The 19476-nt window shown below is 30.7% G+C and overlaps 2 protein-coding genes and 1 long non-coding RNA gene across 4 annotated transcripts in view; 1 reads left to right on the plus strand and 2 right to left on the minus strand.

Moving 5' to 3' along the window:
• Window positions 1–19476, plus strand: part of LOC126853286 (neural cell adhesion molecule 1-like) — a 347428-nt gene that overhangs the window by 23891 nt on the left and 304061 nt on the right. The gene's annotated exons all lie outside the window — the stretch shown is intronic.
• LOC126853288 (zwei Ig domain protein zig-8-like) overlaps window positions 1–19476 on the minus strand; it is a 79898-nt gene that overhangs the window by 15194 nt on the left and 45228 nt on the right. The window contains exon 3 of the mRNA XM_050598893.1: window positions 13813–13949. Coding sequence (XP_050454850.1) covers window positions 13813–13949 — 137 coding nt within the window. The remainder of the gene's footprint in view (window positions 1–13812; window positions 13950–19476) is intronic.
• On the minus strand, window positions 1167–3111 carry LOC126853317 (uncharacterized). The gene is made up of 3 exons (XR_007687939.1): window positions 2952–3111; window positions 2498–2638; window positions 1167–2388 (listed from the first exon to the last, which is right to left on the minus strand). It is a non-coding gene; the product is annotated as an uncharacterized LOC126853317 (long non-coding RNA).

The raw sequence follows: 19476 nt of genomic DNA on the forward strand, positions 1-19476 counted from the left end.
TTTAATCAAACATTGAAAATAATCTATAATTACTTTCTATGAATTAATTGTAAACTATCAAATAAATTTGTAATAAAAAATTAATATAATAATATAAATATATAATAAAAAATTTTCAAATATTTTAAATTTTATAAATTTTTATCAAAGATTATATCTTGTGAAAGGCAAATATTGACAGCATATTATACCAAAATAAACTCGAGAAAATTAATTTTTAATAGGATTAATACAAACAGAGAAATGCATCCTCCTTTGCCGCAAATAACTGTAAAATATATGAATGCAAGATGAATTACCATGATACCAATCTTGTAATGTTCTTTTCTCTTTCTAACGTAAAATCCGTTCCACGCAATATCTATTCTGAACTAAATTAAGACGTCCGCTCGTAATGTATCTATTCATGCTAATTTATACATTGAGAGATATATCTGTAATATATGTACATAAATGATCAACTATATACTTGGTGCATCAAGGGCAATGTCTGGAACGAAGCGGCGCTGTTAGCCGAGCTTGCACGCTTGATCGCGAAAGCGCACATACGAAATATATATATATATATATATATATATATATATATATATATATGTATGTATATATAGTTTAATATATGACACATCTATTGAGTGGGTTAGGGCATGTGCTCGTTGACGAAGGCGTCCCGCTAACAAGCAACATCGTCGACCGGGGGATTGCTATGCTCGCCTGATGAGGCAAACGATTGACTCGAGCCAACGCGACGATACATCGCTGCAGGTGTAGCCGAGAATTTTACTCTCGAATCCGTTATAGCTACAAGCACGAAGCGTCCTCAAAGGGACAACGAGGTCTCGCTAAACAGCGCAGACAAATCCGTACCCGAGCGGAATTTCAATTTCGACTCGGTGAGAGAAATAGTTCGGCGATTCTGAGAAAAATTGGATACTCTCGGTACAGCCTCGTGAACAGTATTGTTGCTGTCACGAATTCACGGCAGGTCTGTTCTCTATAGCTACATTTTTTTTGTGCTTTCTGTATGGAATGAGATTTTGACAGGTAGTAATATTTTGAAGTACGATAAAAAATATATATAATAAAAATATGACATACAGAAAAGATGTAGACAGAAAATTTAAAGTTTAATTACAATATTATCTTAATTACAACATTGCTTACTTATCTTAATTATTCTTAACTTATTTTAATTATAAGATTTAGAGTTATTCTAGCATAATATTCCTAAAATAAGATTTTATATTTTTAAACGATTCTATTTTATAATTTATCTTTGTTTGTCTTTTTGCAAAAATTAAACCTATTGGCATTACGTGTATTATTAATATGGACTGCACAATTATGATCTAATACATAAATCTTCATAGTAAAGTTTTTTTAAGGGTGAAAAGAAACATATGAAGACAACGTCATAGGTAATATTGTTTTTATATTAAAGACATAGCTATTTGTTACTGCTGATAAATTTATAAGCAGTCAATTTTAATTGTCGCTATACCAGGGAATCTTTTATTAATGTAGATCTGTCCGATTTCAAAGAAAGTAAAAATCTTCGCAAAATAAAGACATTTCTTCTTTATTTTTTTACCGACATAAATTTTTACTGCAAAAAGAAAGCGAAGAAAGCGATGATAATGCTTCGAAGCCCAATATTTTCCGGGATAAATTTTAACAAGCTTTCGCAAAAGTGAAAAATCATATAGATATTTAAATATTGTTACAATATTAGCTTTCGTAAAATGACTGTAAAATGCTGCTTGTAATTATGATAGGAAAATTGCTAAGTTATTCGATGATACCTAAGATAATAAGTCTTCAATTTCATTGCCTTTTTCATTTTGCGTAGATAGATCATTGTATAAATATAAATTTAATTGTTGAATTTCTGTTTTAAATTTAAAAGTTCATTCTGCAATGTTTGAATATGACCGATTACTTCCTTAAATGATTCATTAAGAGAAGATAAAGTCTTCATTAATTCTAAGTATGTTCTTTCTTTATTATTGATTGAATACATTATTATAAACATAAAAACTTTTATTTTTATAAACAATTTTTTTTGGAGCTCTAAAGATTTCAACACATGGCAATGTTTATTTTTTATGACCAATGGCATATCAGAAAATAATTTATAATTAAGCTTCAATAGTAGAGAGTCAATTTCTTGTAAAGTCATATTCACCCATATTTCTATGTCTAAAGTAGATAAAGTACTCATTTTTTGTAAATTCTTATTATTAGTAGAGTTTTATATTTGAAACAGGTGAATACTATCCTGTGAAATCTTATCAATGAAAGATTTTGTTTCATCTGAAATATCAACTGGATCTGTATTCAGTATCACAGCCCTTTATTGCAAAATTGTCGATGCATGAAGAACAGCAAAATCTATTGTCAGAAAGAGTGCTAATATAAATTGACTGAGATTCCTAATTTTTGTTTATGTAATTAAAATGCTAAAATTTCTTGCATAAACCTATACATTAAAAACCATTACCGTCATTGATAAAATTACCACAGCACATCATAAACCTCCATGGTTTAATTAAAAAATTATAATATTCAGTGTTTTGCGCGACGACTCAATTGTCAACACGTCGGTCGAGACATTATCGTAAAAATATAAGTAATTTGGAAACTGTAACATAAATGTACGTATATATAAATATGACATGTAAGAAGGACAGAAATTGATAATAAACACAACTAAGGCGCAAGCAATCTACAATTTCAAGACTGTTACTTAACCGTTATGTAAAGAATTATATCGAATTAAAAATTTTTTATTTATTTAATTTCTAATTTTAATTTTCAGAAATAAGTTTCTTTGAGTTTAATGGCTCAGGTCTAAACTATTTAATAAATTATTTAAAATATTTCTGATGATAATAATCAGGAAGCGAGAAGATTATATGAAGCGAAAGGATTGTATGATACGAATAAAACTTTACCTGCACTTAATTGTGGTTTATGTATGCATTCAAATACTCGAACTGTTCATTTCTATCAGTACTAATAGTTTACTTTGTCTTAAAAGAATCAAAGCAAAAATATGAAATAAATATTCCGCGAAAATTATAAGAATGTAAGAAACACGTCTGTACTCGCATGTCTTGTTTTCACGTCTTGGAGCATATCAATCTGGGATATACGAAAATAAACAAAATTTGTCTTTATTCTATGTTTATGATAGTGTTGTGAAAGTCGATGTTATTAAGTTGTATATAATCTCTACGATTTTTCTTTTCAAGGCGTTCATATAAGAAACTCGACATACTTTTCTACTTTTTATTAAAACCTTTATTTTCTTATATATATCTATTTTTATTAAAATATATTTAATAATATTTTCTTATATTTCTTATATATATAATATTTGCACAGCATATTTATTAATTTTTATTTTATTTAATATATATTTTTACATTGTTGTTTTGTAATAATTAATTTGCTCATAATAAATAGCTAGTTTTGTTATGTAATTAATTGTTAGTGCATTTATAGAGACGTCGATATAATCATTTCCTAAAATAAATCTATCTGCAAGCTTATACATTAAAAAAAATCTAATTTTGAAACTTATACACATTTACAACTTTTTATTACGTAATAATTTATCGTTTTAATAAATAAATAATTGTAATAAAATTTAGTAAATATATATTTTATTTGTAAAGAAAACATTTTTATAACTAGTTCTATGTTTAAAGGAATCTGCGCTATTTCTTCGACAGTGGTTACTTTTAACCGTGGACAGCTACGTTGTGCGTCAAGAATTGCTTGCGAGATTGCACACATCCATAAATGCTGAATCGAGCATTTCGGAAAACGATAGGAAATATTTTTGCGAAAGAAAGAGAAAGTATATGAATGTACAAGAAATAAATCGAATAAATCGGGGGAATAAATCGAATGCCAGTGGTGTATATTTATGGCAGCAATAAGTCGTGATACATTTGTTTGTCCTATTTTGTCAATGCAATTCATTATAGAAATATTGAGATGCAATATCAAAACAGTTTGAATAAACTTTTTTTCATCATTAGTTTTTATAAAAGAATTATTTTTATAAAGATAAATATAAATTATATTATTTATATGCACATATTCTAAATTTTATGAAACACATTGTATTTCTATATACAATTTCGTAATATACTGTTTGCACTCGGAATCTCTTAAAGTTTTTATTTTTTATTATTTTATCTACGATTTTAAATGAATTTCACCAAAGATGTTATAATTTTTAAAGAAATATATATTAAACACGTGAAAATATTTACGAACTAAACCATCCTCGAGATGAAGAGATTTTAGAAATTTCATATAATGTATAATACGTGACAAAACTTTAAACAGCAAGAACGAAAGAGGGTAAGAGTATAAATTTATATTTGGCACATTTAAAATAATAAAACACAATTTTAAAATAAATAATATTATAGAAACTTTATGTATATATTATTATATTGTGAAACAGAATATACGAACAGCGAGAGAAGAAATGAAGACTTTAAAAGAGTCTTTCAAAATGTGGACACTAATACGATTTGTCTGCATCAGTAAATGCAGTATCTTGTGATGCGAATGCATATACAATGTCTTGAATTATAGACACCGTGATAGTGTAAGTGGAGGTCAGCTCTTGTGGCTCAATTATATCCGGTAGCCGCGTTGGCCTGCGTTGCCAACAAAAGCAACACCATCAGAGCAGAGTATCGATATATTGTCAGAGAGGGGCGATTAAGTGGACCATTTCCGAGTGCTCGTTGCCCTGTCTATTGTTTCCGAGAGGGCCCATTTGCTGCTCTTGCCCGTATGCTCCCGCTAGTCGAGCACGAATGAATCGGAAAAAAAAACAAGAAAAAAAAAAGAAAAAGAACGAACGTTCAATAAATTTTTCAGTGGACGCATCGGACTACGCTATTCATACACACGATCATTGTTACATCTAATTCCTGTATCTAGTAAGAGTCGGACGAACATTTTCGAAACGTTTATATCATTTATTATAAAATGCATTAACGAGACTTTGCGAAAATAACATGCTGGCTAACTGTTATGATTAAAAGGTTTATGTGTGAGATTAATATTATCTCTTATCTGCCAGTTATATTTAACTCACTTTGTCACATTTTCGTCGATATTGAAACAATGCCGTATATGCGTCTGACATAAATGCATCCATCAAAGTATATCGTCCGTGATAAATTGGTTAAAAATTTTGTTAAAGATTAATTAATTTAAAATATCAATATTCTATCATGTAATCTCTGGTTGATAATTAAATATCGCAATATTAAAATAATAGTAGTTCGTCTCTCTTTCCTTAATGGCGCACTTTTTTAACCTGTCATGCTATCAATTAAGCCAACCTTCGTTCAATCTTTTAAGCAGTCTTTTTCCCCTTTCTTCCTATAGGATGAAGGATGAATTTCCTCGTCTCGAACGAGGAAATCTCGACAAGGCTTGCTTTGATAACGCTCATTAATTGAGGGTATAAAAAGTACTTTGAGTGGCACTAATTAAATAAAATTATGTACTATCCAATATGATTCTGTCATGCATTAATATTGCTTTTTATAAATTATTTTGGCGGGAAAGCTATTTTAATCAGAAGTCGTTTGTTTTATTTTGTTAATTTTTTAGGCATATTAAAATTTATTAAATAATTTTTTAGGCATATTAAAATTTTTATTAAACGTTTTGAGTAATATTTAAACGAATAAAAGTTTAATCGATTAAAAAGAAGCTTTCTTCATGTGAGAGATTGTGATTACGTATAGTGACAATATGATATTTTTAAAAATGTTATGTTTATTTGCAAAAAAATGCATTGTGAATTTTTCTAAAAAATGTCAAAATATAATAATATACTATTGCAAAGTATATTATACATATATATGTGCGATGAAAATAGTGCGTGTTAGAATAAGTACAGTTTTACTAACATCAAATTCTAATGCGAAATTGATCGGACGATTTGTTGGAATCGCAACCCGGTTGCGGAGGGAGATCAGTGACTTTGAAAGGAAGAAAAATATCTCAATATCCTTTGTGAGCATGAATTTATATGGACAAAGAACGCCTTTCTTCATCGTTACGGTCCAACGATTACTTTACGGATGCGTACTGGCTATTGCCTCTATAATATCGGATTTCTTTATCCTGCAATAGAGTATCGTTGCCATCCGCATTCACACATGTGTTACGTACTTATCTGTATGTGATATAAAGGAGAGATCAAAGAATCGTGTTTTATGCTCTGTACGTATAACGTACTGAATTGAAGATACAGCAAACGCGAATAACTCTTTATATCCAATGCTTACTAAAATATATAAAATTTACTCTTCATTTATTTCGTTTACAAGTTTATAATTGTTCAAGTGTTAATCACAATCTCTCAATACAAAAAATATTACATATTAATATAGGTAATGAAAGAAGATTTTTTTCGATATTCTTTTTTGGAAGAATTGTGAAAGAACTATGAATTGGACTTAAATAATTTCAAATGAAATAATCACGTATAAACGGATCGCTTGTTGAAAATCAAGATATAAGTTTTCTACAGTCTCTGTGATTTACGTACGTAGAATTAGAGCGATTAGTAGTATTAATTCATGATAAAGCGATCTCGTTAGCATAATCCTAGTTCATTAATTTATGATAAATTGATAAGGATATAAAGCGATTTGCTGAGAGACGCTCCTGAAGATTCGGAATAAAGACAATCCTTGGCTTTGATAGATCGATCATTGATACGTATCGCTCTATAGAGTGTCTTGACATAAGAAATTTGTCTATGATTATTCTAACAATCAAGTTACATAGAGATGGCAGTGACGAAAAGCATATATTACACGCATTTTCAATAAACGAATACTAAAAAAATTTTTTTGTGCATTTAAAAATGTAAAAAATTTTATAAAAAAAATGTTTTTCTTTTTTTAATTTTTTGGAATATAAAAAAAAATATCGAGTAAAATATATATTCTTTTCTCTGACTTTGAAAATGTATATCTCACAAAGAGAGGACAAATTGATTTGAGATACGTGTCTTCCGGTTTAACCCTCGATAGCGCGTGCAAGGTTCGTCCCTTGCATATCCGAGTTTACATATATGTATGGCTACTGCATTCTGTTTGTGCATTCCGAACGTAATTCTCGATAGATGTTCTGCATAGGAACGCCATCGTCCTTTGAAGGGATGATTATCACGATCAATGAAATAATGTAGAGATATTGCTATCACACATTGCAGTTATGTAATAATTATCGCTTTAATATTTATAATTATCATGTAACATCTCAATTTATTTCCTTACGTTAGGTTTAAAAATTAATACAAATTATTAATTATTTAATAATAATATATTATTTATTATTAATTATTTAATAATAGATAAGCATAAGAATAGATGGAATAAAGAATCTACATTTTACATGGAACAGGTTTTAAAAACCAGCATTAAAAAAAGTTATAATAGTAATACAGAAAAAAATACATAATATAAATACATAATATAATATGTTTTACGATATAAATGTACAAGGATCGCTCTATGAAAAATAGAACAGAGTATCCACTTTTTGACATTTGCATTTTCTCGTGTTATCTTGCCTTGCGCGCATTGTAGGTAAAATTACATGCAGCAACGAGAGGATTAATCGCTCGTTCTCTGAGGCGCGGAAAGCGGAGGTGCGCTTAATTACCAAATCTAAACTAACGAAAAGTGTCTTGGAACGGCCTGCATGCAGTATCCCCGCGCGCGCGCGGGCGTACGAGTTTCCAATTAAAAGTTGCTTGTTTTCTCGGCTGCGGCCTTCCCAAGTTTTGACACGATCCCTCCTAGGCCGGTCCGTCGCGCAATTACCTCCGCCAGACGCTCAGCGAAAATTGGGTCGAGCAAACGTTTAATTTCTCTCCCGTCCCGTCCCCGACGTGACCAACTGTCATCCGTCCGCGATACAAAGAACACCGTGACCCCGGTATCGTCACGCGCTCTCGATATCTACGTAACAGAAGAATTGCGAATCGATCGTTATTGACGAATTTTATCCTCGAACTGTAACGGCATAATCAACGGCATTTCGCGGCATAGGTATCGCTACTAAAAGGAATGCGATATGAATCGAAAAATAGGCTCCAAGGCTTGTTAAACTCTGCACTCTTCTTATATGCTAATGTCTATTTTACGTCAGAAGCCATAAGAAAATGATATTTGATGATATACGTAGTTTTCTTTACCTTAGTCTGTAATTTTATTATGCTTCACTTCTGCTCATGGTCTTGGTGCAACTTTCTTATTGAATTATATATTGCATATTGAAAATATAACATTACTATTTATAATTTAAAAAAGAAAAAAATTAATATTTGTGAAATTATATAATTAAAAAATTATTCTATTATAAAAATATTTTAATGTATAGAGATTTTATTATATCAAGATTTTTTTTATAAGAGTAATTATTGCATTAAGAATTCTATTTGGTTCAGATTGCGTAATATGAAGAGTTTAACAAAATTTATGGAGTGTATCTGCGTAAATTAATCATAATAATAATTATTATTAAGTTTGAGATTAGCACTCGACGAAATTCGTGCGAATCCCAGTTTAAATGTCTCTCCCGGTAAAACGCCCATTTGTCTGGGTACAAGGACGGTCCTCGGGTCATCCGGTAAGCTTATACTGGAATCGGTGGCGAGCGTTTACGCCAGGACACCGGAGGATGGAGTCCTTCCGGTCACTTCAACTTTTGATGGTGGTATGCAATTGTCTCCGAGGCGCCATTCTTTCCCCGCTAACTCGTCGTTTCTCCGTTTTACAGTCCCTCTCTCCCTCTCCCTCTTTTTGACTCCGTGGCGGTGTAATTAACTGCTGTCAGTGGCACGTGTGCTCCAAACGAGGCTGCCGAGCGGCAGGGGATGAGAGGTGGTCTGAGGAGGCGCGGGCAGGATGGCGAGGTTGTCGGTGGCGAGCAAGCACGAAGGAGGATAGCGAAGAGGGAGGGGGATGAAAATTTCGAGTCCTCCCGCTATTCTCGCGCTATTGCGCCCCTCGACTGCCCCCTTCTTCCCCCTCCTTACCCCTCTCTTCTCGTATCCCGTTGCGATCACATTCTCGGTTAGGCGGCCGGATCGACGTCGGACTCTCACGCCCTTATCATCTATCCACTTACCCCACTTTCCTATCCCGGGCGTGAAATTGATCTCCGTTCCTTGTTCACGTGTTCGTCCGACTAACGAAATTTCGGAAACTTTCTGGAAGTCGGAAAAAGTAGGATTGTAAGATTAGATGTAGTGAGATGGGTATTGATAGTGAAGCGCGTTATAAAATGGCAAGTACTGTTACAATAGAAAATTCTTGATATAACGAATCTCAATAAAGGATAGAGATAGAGAGAGATAAGAGAATCTCTTATTGAGACATCTGATCAATAGAATATCATTGCTATGATGCTGATATAGATTTCTTTTTAGAAAAACATAATAAAGTTTAGAAAAACATAATAAATTTAGTCTTTATATTTTGCTTATTTTTAATTCTTTTATAAATACGTTTTAATATCAATGCTACAATTTTTATAAAAATACAAAGTTAAAAGGGAAGGAAATAAATACATTAATGTCGGATATTCAGATTTGATATTGATTGAATTTTGCTCGTCTCCTCTAGAACATTTTAATTTTGCAATGATGGATCAATTTTGAGCGTATATAATCTGTTCTACTTCTTTAAATAAATTACGTAAATATGAAATGGTATGGAAGGTATTAGTCAAATGAAGAGGGACACTTCTACGGGAAATTTCATCGTGGTTATAAATTAACGCGCTGACAAATTGTCAAGAATTACGCTTAATTCGATTCGACTGGTCTGTTGCCGGATCTGGCGCTTGCATTAGAAAGCAGCTCTAGATTCCGTTCGCACGTACTAATAGTCGGTGATGGAAGCGAAGCTTAAACTGTAATTATATCAGTGACTGTCGCCGCCGAGTGTAAAGCTGCTTCCCTGTCCGCATGCAATTTATTCATCGTTCTCATCTGTAATTGGATCATTTCTGGCTTAGTAGTTTGACGAACGATGCAACACCGATATCCGACTGGAAGATGTCCAATGCGATTTAAGTGATATACATACGTTGATACATTTGACATCAGAATTAGATATAGATTGTTTAATTTCTATTATAATTATTTAACGAATTTAAATACTTTATGTGGAACAAATATTTTTATATGGTTATTGTAATTTGTTCGTAAAGAACACTTTGAATAATATATTTACTTTTAAAAAATATTTTTTTTATACAAAATTTCACTAATTGATAGATCTGGCGTAAAAATGAAGATATATGATTTAAGAATGAAATAATTTTCCTCCAAAGCTTTATTATAAATTTTTATTCTTTATACTTTTTGAATTTTTGATATTTCTATTGAAATTGCTGCTATTTAAAAAAAGTAAGTTAAATATTCTATAAAATGAAATATTCTTTTTAGTTATTTTTATTTGTATTATTTTTAATCATTTCTTGGTCAAGAATTTTATTAAAATCTTTATTATAATAAAAGTTGACATTTTATTTTGTGTCTTAAATATGACAGTGATATAGAGAACTCGCATTGAAAATGTTGCTAGATAATAATAAAGTAAAATAATATTTTTACTTAATTAGAACATTTTAAAATAGAAGTCCCATTTAGCATTTAATTTTTTGATGCAAATGGTAGAATATATGAATTTCCATTCTTTTTATTTTCTATGCAGCAGCGTAAATTAAAAAAGGAAGAGCTGCTAAAGGTCTTACGCATATCTAATATACATAATGCGTATAGGTCATATGTCAACCACGTGGAACTTGTTACAACAACGAATAATAGCGGGCATTCAATTGAACGTATCCTATGTTTGAATGATAATGATCAACGACAGGTCAAAGGTAACTCGCGATACTCTTCGGTTTAAAGGACAAAGGAAATGCAATTCTCTCATGCAATTTCCTCGCTAGCGCCGAATGAAGTGGCGGAATTTGGCACTTCAAAGACCACAGGAATGGCATTGTCGTTCCAGTGTGGTATCTACTTTTCATTCCGCTCTTGTTAGCTTTTTGTCGTGCCTTATTGATCGCGCGATTATACAGTCTGAGGTTTCAATGCGTGAGAAACACAAATCGAGATTAATGACAATAAATTACACACCTGAAATATAAGACAGATACGAGGTAATGAAATAAATTTTATTTCATAATATGATTTTTTTATTCTTTTGATTGAAAAATTAGTTAATTATTTTTTTAAATATTTATTATGGTTTTATATTTTTTTGCTCTGCTTTAAATTATCAGACTCATTATATTATATACAAAGAATTTTTCCAAACTTTTTTTTCTTTTAAAATAAAATCTTCACAAAATTATCTCTTCTTTCTCTATTTTTATATTAACTGTGGAGTTTATTCTTAAATTTTTTTATTTAATATATTATTAAATACATTCACTAATATTGAAAATTTATAGGATATTAAAAGCAAAATAAAATTATGATATCTTTTTCCTTTTATATTAATAAAATGTAGATAAATAAATAATAGAAATAATTTCACGAGAGATTATTGGCAAAATATTAACGATTCAATAATATCATTCGATAACCGAGCTTTGATTCTTGACAATTTAACAAGTTTTATTCGAAAATTATTACATACTACGTTTTGCGCATGAATTGCCAGCAAATTTCGACGCGGCGATCTCATTAATTTGTTGCGATGTGTGTATGATATCGGGCCTTTTCAAGCAAAATTGATTACCGTAGTAATCTATCCTTGTCCGGCAGATAAGCGGAGGAGATGTTACAAATTGCACGCGTACTCTCTTCAATCATTTACTCTCGTCTCGGATAAACGCGATCAGTCTGATTTTTAACTTTCGAAAAAATTCCGATCGTATTAATTGCTTCGCGTTATTTTATCGGAACAATGTCGAGCGTGCGATACTCATCGTCAGAAAAGCAGAGAAAATTAATTCGGATCCCTTTTTTTGCAACCGCGTAGGTTTGATGGCCTCTGACAAACGGCTAACCACCGTTGGATCGACATCGCTGTTGAGTTTACCATGTAGACAGATCTAATTGGGATTGGTCGGCAGTGGTCGCACTGACAATTACACAGCGACATTTCTGTTGACGCGATGATGATTATCATTAAATTCGTCCTCTCTAATTGTCCGCAGTCGCAAATAGCGTAAGGAAATGGATTGAGATTAATTGGGTTATATCATCAATTGTTTAGTATGATGGATCATTCTTTATCGTAAAAAATTCTCTATCATTTTTTTATATATAACAATATGTAAAGATATATTTTAATATGAACATTGCAAGCAAATGCAATAATGATTTATATTTTTTATTATATACTTTGTTTTTATATTTTAAAATTTATTTTTAAATTTGTTAATGCATTTTAATGATGCGTCATACAAAGAAATTTAGAGACATCGCATCTCTTTCTTTATTTGTAGATATTGGAGGAATTTATTGAGAGGAATTTAATATTGTCCGTTCAAGTTTTCTGTCTTATAAATAATTAAAGACCTTTGATAAAATTTCTTCATGAAAAAAAGTTGATTAAATTAAATTTTTAATTTCTATTATAAATTATTTCATCACACATTTTACATTGACAATCTTTTATTATTGAAAATATTGTTCATATTCTGTCATCGACAATAGATTAATCTTATGAAGACCTCGTAATCGGTTTTCAAGGTTACGCCATTATTGCAGTTCATATATATAATCGATTCGATTCTCCTTATCAAGTCACCGTGAGGACTGAATAAACAAGGAAGTGAAAAGAGAGAGATCGGGATGCAATTTCGTGGCATTAATGCTCCAGGAGCATCAACCATGAGCAGTCGACTCGTTGAAAACTCTAATTTTTCTCCCTACTGACAGCTATTTTATATTCCGTGCTGAGAAAAACGAAAATTGCACGTGAAAATTTGTACATATTTCTTCGGGTGTATGAAAGTCAGTATAGCACAAACGAGACATATGTTTTAAACAAACTTAAAAACAGAAATTGCGCAAAATTACTTATATAGAGTTTTGCTATATGAATTAATTCTCACGTAATCGATGCAAGGCGATTTAATTTGGCGATCAAAATTATTTTCGTAAGAAACTGCATAGTAACACTAGTATTGCATAACTGTATTAAAATAAATATTTAAATTGTTCAATATATTGTAAAATTCTCAGAGTAAAAATATTAAATGATATATATTTATATCATATATATTTAATAAAAGTAATAAATAATTATATATATATATATATATATATATATATATATATATATATTTAAATATTATAGGTAATATTTTTCAACTTAATAAAATCTGTCATTTAATATATGTGTCTAAATAACAAATTAGATTTTTCTAAATTGTAATTATGGTACACTGGCAAAATGGTTGCCTTTAAGTCATTCATAATTAGCATTTTAGCAATTCTATTTTTGTGCAGTACAAGTTGTCATATCTACTTATTTAAGAGTATACGTACCAACGAGGTGATCAGATGCATCTCATGATAGGCATAAATATACATATGTCGCGTAGTTCTGTGTGCATACGATACTGCTAAACACAAGCTAAATTTCCTCCATGCCTATCGGCCGCATATATTGCATGTACACGTACTACATCATATGATGCCCATATATGCGTGCTTTTAGGCGCGTATACCCGTATTAAATGTACATATTTGCGCGTCGTCGGCTATGTATATGTACTTACTATTCCGGGACTGTTGAATCGACAGGGCAGTAGAGCGTTTCCGCTGCTTTGTGCTAAAACATCCTTGACGGATTTGGACCTCACGTAGGGGTCAATGTCACTTTCCTTCATCGATCCACTTCGTTTGGTTGCACCGTCTATAAATATTCAGTAGAATTTAAAGGTTTATATTTTTCAAAAATAATTTGTAAAGAAATGCATATCTAAAATTCTTTCTCATAATTGATATTTAAAATATGTTTCAGAAAGTAAATTATAATAGAAATGATTACATTTTATAAATTATAATTTAATTTAATTCAATTTAATAAAAATACTAAAATTTCTTAATAGTTTTAATTTATTAAGATTACTGAATATTAATTTTTATAAGCAACTTTAATTAAATTTTATTATTGATGTCTTATATATTTATAAATATATTTATAAAATTAATATTTAAAATAAATAATTAAAGTGATTATAAATAAATATATACATAATTAAATTAAATTTAATAAAAAGAATAGTATTAAACTAAATGCATATGTATATTTTAATTTATTAGAATATTAATTTAAATATTTAATATTTTTGTATATTGATTTTTTAAAGTAACTTTGATTAAAACCAAGTATTCGTACTTCATCACTTCGGACCATTCGTAAATTTCGATGACAGTTAGGTAAATTAGACCAAAGAGACAATCAACTTTTTCAATCAAATAATGTTCGTTAAGTCTTTAACGATCTCTTAATTTTCTTGTTCTATATTCGTTAATTGGAGATGGTTGTTAAATCGTTTCTAGTTTTAACGATCCGCTTAAAGATAGTAAATGGTCAAGTGGATTGTCAAACTAACAATTTAGTAAAAGTTTGTAGAATATAAAATTGGAAATAGATTTTCAATCGGAAGAGAAGGTCAGGAATATATCATCTCAGTTATTTTTAGAAATTCAGAAATGGATTTCATAAAAATTTGTTACAACGTGTATTAATTATAATTAATCAAGGAAATAAAAAAATTATTGTAGATTTATTTAAAATGTGCTAGATCTATATCATAAATATTGAGAAAGAATTTATCTGATTACAAAATAAATTCCACTTTTTGTAGTAAAATAATATTATTCTATCGTATAATACGATTGATCGCATTTCGCACATAATGATCATAAAATATGTAAGCATACTCTTAGAGAAAATGGATATTTTCAATATTCTGTTTCTCTAATTAAATTAGTAATAAATTTCAATAACAAGTACGTTATATAATTGGCAAACATTTTTCCTCCATTGGATAATACTTTAAATTTCATAATGTTTGCAAAATACTTATTGTATAAAAGGATTATTAATGCAATTATCATATTTAACAATATAACATGCGCAAATAATACAGCTTATTTTTAAACACGTAATACTTGAAATTTGACCGTGCTGTTTTTTACTTGATAAAATTATTATTTGATATCAAACATTTAATCCGAATGTAATCCGTGAGATATAATAGGTGATTCTCACACATGAGAAGTACAATCTGTATGTGTACGTGTGTGTATTTCATTAAAATTTTATTATCAATACGTGAGTATCACGTAATTGTTATATATTGTTTCAATTATAAATATATTATAAATATTAATTATAAAATTTTACGTTCTTTTCTTTAGCGAGGAGTTGGGTATCTTTCGTATTTTAAATTGACATAATATTTTTAATGAAGACTTTGAAGTGTTTGTATGATATCAAAGAATTAAAGCGAAGAAAAAATACATTTTAAAAATATTTAAAAATTTTAACGAAACTTTGTTCTCAATTGAATCTTGTCTTAATAAAAAATTTAACGCCAAGCTTAATTGCCAAGATACTTAATATTGAAAATTACAATTAGCAGATTGAAATTTAGCTTGCTTGCTTCTGCTTTGTTGGTGGCATCAGCGATTCTGACAAGTGTGTTTACGTTTTCATTATTACAAGAAGTCATTTGAACAGTCAACACGCGCATGTTTGGACTAAAGCATTCCAGCTTTCCCTCTGATGTCTACACCTATCTACATTCAATATAGATTGCGGATATTGAAAATTATGTTGCCATACATGTGTATGATTAGTTCAGATTAGACCCGACTGAATCGGTAATAGCTGCGTAGAGTATTGCATATCGCGCCAGTTCGCCTTCGAGTTCGCGTTTCATATTTATTACAAACAATGAATAAAGAGACAAGAGGAAATTCGTGTGTTCGAACGTTACGTTCTCAGTAATCTCAGCACTATATGTTATCCGACATAGCGTACTAAAATAGTAGGCAAACAGCTATATGTTGGCTCAATATCGCTTCTCTGCTATCGATAGAGTATTTATAATGGGCTTACAAGACAATATCTCGGCGTCATTATGGGATAATATCGTGATATTATAAACACAAAGTATGTATCAATTAACCGTTATCGTTGGTATGGAGGGTTTTAATGACAAAGAAATATTTTCTAGAATATATTGAAGCGCGGTTGAAAATATTAAAGAATGTAAAATGATGTAAAATGTATATATTGAAAATGCATTTTATTATATTGAATTTGCAAGAATTTCATAAATAAAAAAATCCATGATATGATTTAATAAAAATTGGATATAAGCGGTCAAAGAAATAGAATGAATAATTATAAATTTGCAAAAATGGTACTAAATACTGTAAATGTATTGCTGTGTTCTTGTAATAGCAAAAATAATTAATTCAATTAATTACTAAAAATTTTTAACAAAAAATATTTAGAATATTTGATTCTGATTCTTAAGCTAATTAAATATTTTAAATAAGACCTTAATTAACATATAATTAAATTGCCATTTCACTGATCAACTTTTCGTTAAGCTAGTAAGAAAAATAATTTATTTTATGTCCATTTTTGCATCGTTTCTTTTCTGGAAGATAATCTCTTTCTTTCCGCTTCTTATTGATATTTATCTTGCTCGGTCGACAAAAACCTGATCATCTGTTACTCGCGTTGACTTTAATACACGAGCATCAAAGTGCGAACGGCCGAAACGAGTATGAGAATGAATTGGCGAAGGTCCGTAAGTAGGTGTCGCAAGTTTGTCCCGCGCTTCGGTATTGTCAAAGTTCAACTCGCTTCGGAAACAGCCGAAACTTTTCCACCGGGGATTGATTCGCTTCCGGCGCTCCGTTGTACATATCGAGCTTTTCCGCGATTGTGTCCCATCTCGCGGAAACTCTCTTCGATTTACACCGTGGATCGCTTTCCAAGGACAACAATGTCGTTTTGTGGCGTGTCCGTTCGTGTGTCGCTGGTCCCGCGGGTTCATGCAGTTTTCCCCAACCAGTTGCCCTCGTGTAACGTATGTGTAACGACTTCGCGAGCCACCGTCGTAAACCGAATCGCGTCGGTCCGAGAATATTATACGGCGTCGACGTCGCGCCGCGTCGCGCTGTGTCGGTGACGTTTGGCGCATCGAATGGCTTCGCCAAGATCGAGAAATTCGCTCTCGATCGAGTGTCGATGCTAGATGGAATTTTTATGACCGAATGTGTTAAAAATATTATATCGCTCGCGCGCGTCGTGGGGCAGGCAGTTTCCGTGTCAGCTCATTCGAAATGCATTGGACAATGCCTATACGACTGCGTGCACCATGTATCTCGCAGTGATAAAACATTTTGAAAATGCTATTTTATCGGTTGTGGAATATCGTAAGAGAGAAGTAGCTTGAATAAATTGTCTTTTGTGATGTATTTCTTGCATGGTCGAATCTGAAAGAAGGAGAAATAGCGATGATTCTGGAATATCTCGTATACTTCGTAAAATTTCCATACTCAAGTTGACAATGAGTTAAATTTTTTTTTTTTTTTTAATATATAGTACGATACATTTTATCATGTTATTTTACAGCTTTATTAAGAATTAGCACAAATTTATTATTTTTATTTATAAATAAAAAGATTTTAAAGTTTATTTCAGAATTATTTATAAAAAAAATGCGCGAGTATATAATATTTCCGCAATATAAGTGTAATGAAGCCCTTGTGATGTTCGAAATACATGACTATACAGAATAGCCAATGTTGTTGGAAATTGCTGTGTTAAGCTATACTGCGTGTTCAGAAAGTATAAAGCGCTTTTAGATATACATGCATTACATCACTGTCGCGCTTATGCATATGCAGAGATGATAATTTGACAACTCGAGATATTTTGCGCTATAGATCCTCCACTATGAGATTATTGGCCTTTTAGTACATGAATATGTCGAAACTTCCCTTGTCGACCTTCATGTATCAACTTCGAACAATGTCGTAGATCGAAATATAAGCATCGTGCGAAATTGTTATGCGGAACGTTGCTACATCGTAATATTGTAGCAAAGATTAGAAATAGTCAATAGATTAAATAATGATAGAAAAAATTTAATCGTATTAAATATATACAGGATGATCTATGTAAAGTATTACGAGCTTTCTTTTCGAAAATTTATAAAAAATGATAAGAAAATTCTTTTTTGAGAAAAGATAATTCCTCTCAGTTTCTAAAAGAATAGAACCATATGCTTTTGTCTTACAATATAAGTATGAATATTATTAGGAAAAAAACCATTAATATTTTGATAAAATAAATATTATATATAAATTTGATATAAATGATTAATAAAGATATATAATATGAGCGTATATTTAATATATTTATTACTATTTGACTGTGTATTTTATCAATATTTTTATCAAAGCAAGCTCAATATTTTTATCATGCATTATTTTCAATTGCAATATTTGTCATTTGCATTTTGAAATTATTGCTTATTATAATCTTCGTATCTATCTTGTTCGAATCAAAGTTCGAGTCTTGGAATATAGATGTATTTTATGGAACACACATATATCAAATTGACGAGGTTGCGCCGTGATATAGCGCGACAGATTATTACATCGATGGCACAGGTGTTGCTTCTGGTTGCTTGTCAACAGGTTTGCACATCGCCTGACTCTGTATGCGGTCAACATTACTAGTGAAACATGTACATGAACATGTAAAGCAATATGCCTCGGATACGGTTTTATTGAAAATAATTTTCATCCCTCCCAGTTGATCACAATTTAATGTTAAATTGATTAAGCTATTAATTAATACACTTGCCATATAAATAATATTATAAAATTATTAAATAATTAAATTGTTACATTATTATTAATTTTGTATTAACAATTATATATATATATATATATATATATATATATATATATATATATGTGTCTGTATATATGTAAGAAAAAAACGGTTTATTTATCATTATTTATTCACTTAAGTGAGACAGTTTGAATATTTTGTGAGTAAACATTGCGTTCAGATAAAATTCTTCCGGCTTTAGAATCTCGTAATTCTAAAGCGTAATCTTGTTTTGCTCTTATTGTTAGCGGTGACAAATTAGTGATAGAATTTTCAGAAAAGCGCAGGAGAGAGAAATGCAATTTAAAATGTTTCAGCAATGCAGCAACATCGTAAGCAAAAAGGTGACATCGCGGAAAAGGATGGAGACAATCCCTCGCGGCTTGTGTACGTGCGCGGCAAATCTTAAATTCCGAGCCTACCGCGATAATCTCGTCCCCTTTCACCCCGCTTTCCCTCCGCATAACCGAGTGAATAACTAGCGTAATTGCCAACGACCTAGTTGCAA

Source organism: Cataglyphis hispanica, chromosome 12 (assembly GCF_021464435.1).
Source record: "Cataglyphis hispanica isolate Lineage 1 chromosome 12, ULB_Chis1_1.0, whole genome shotgun sequence".
NCBI classification, from domain to species: Eukaryota; Metazoa; Arthropoda; class Insecta; order Hymenoptera; family Formicidae; genus Cataglyphis; species Cataglyphis hispanica.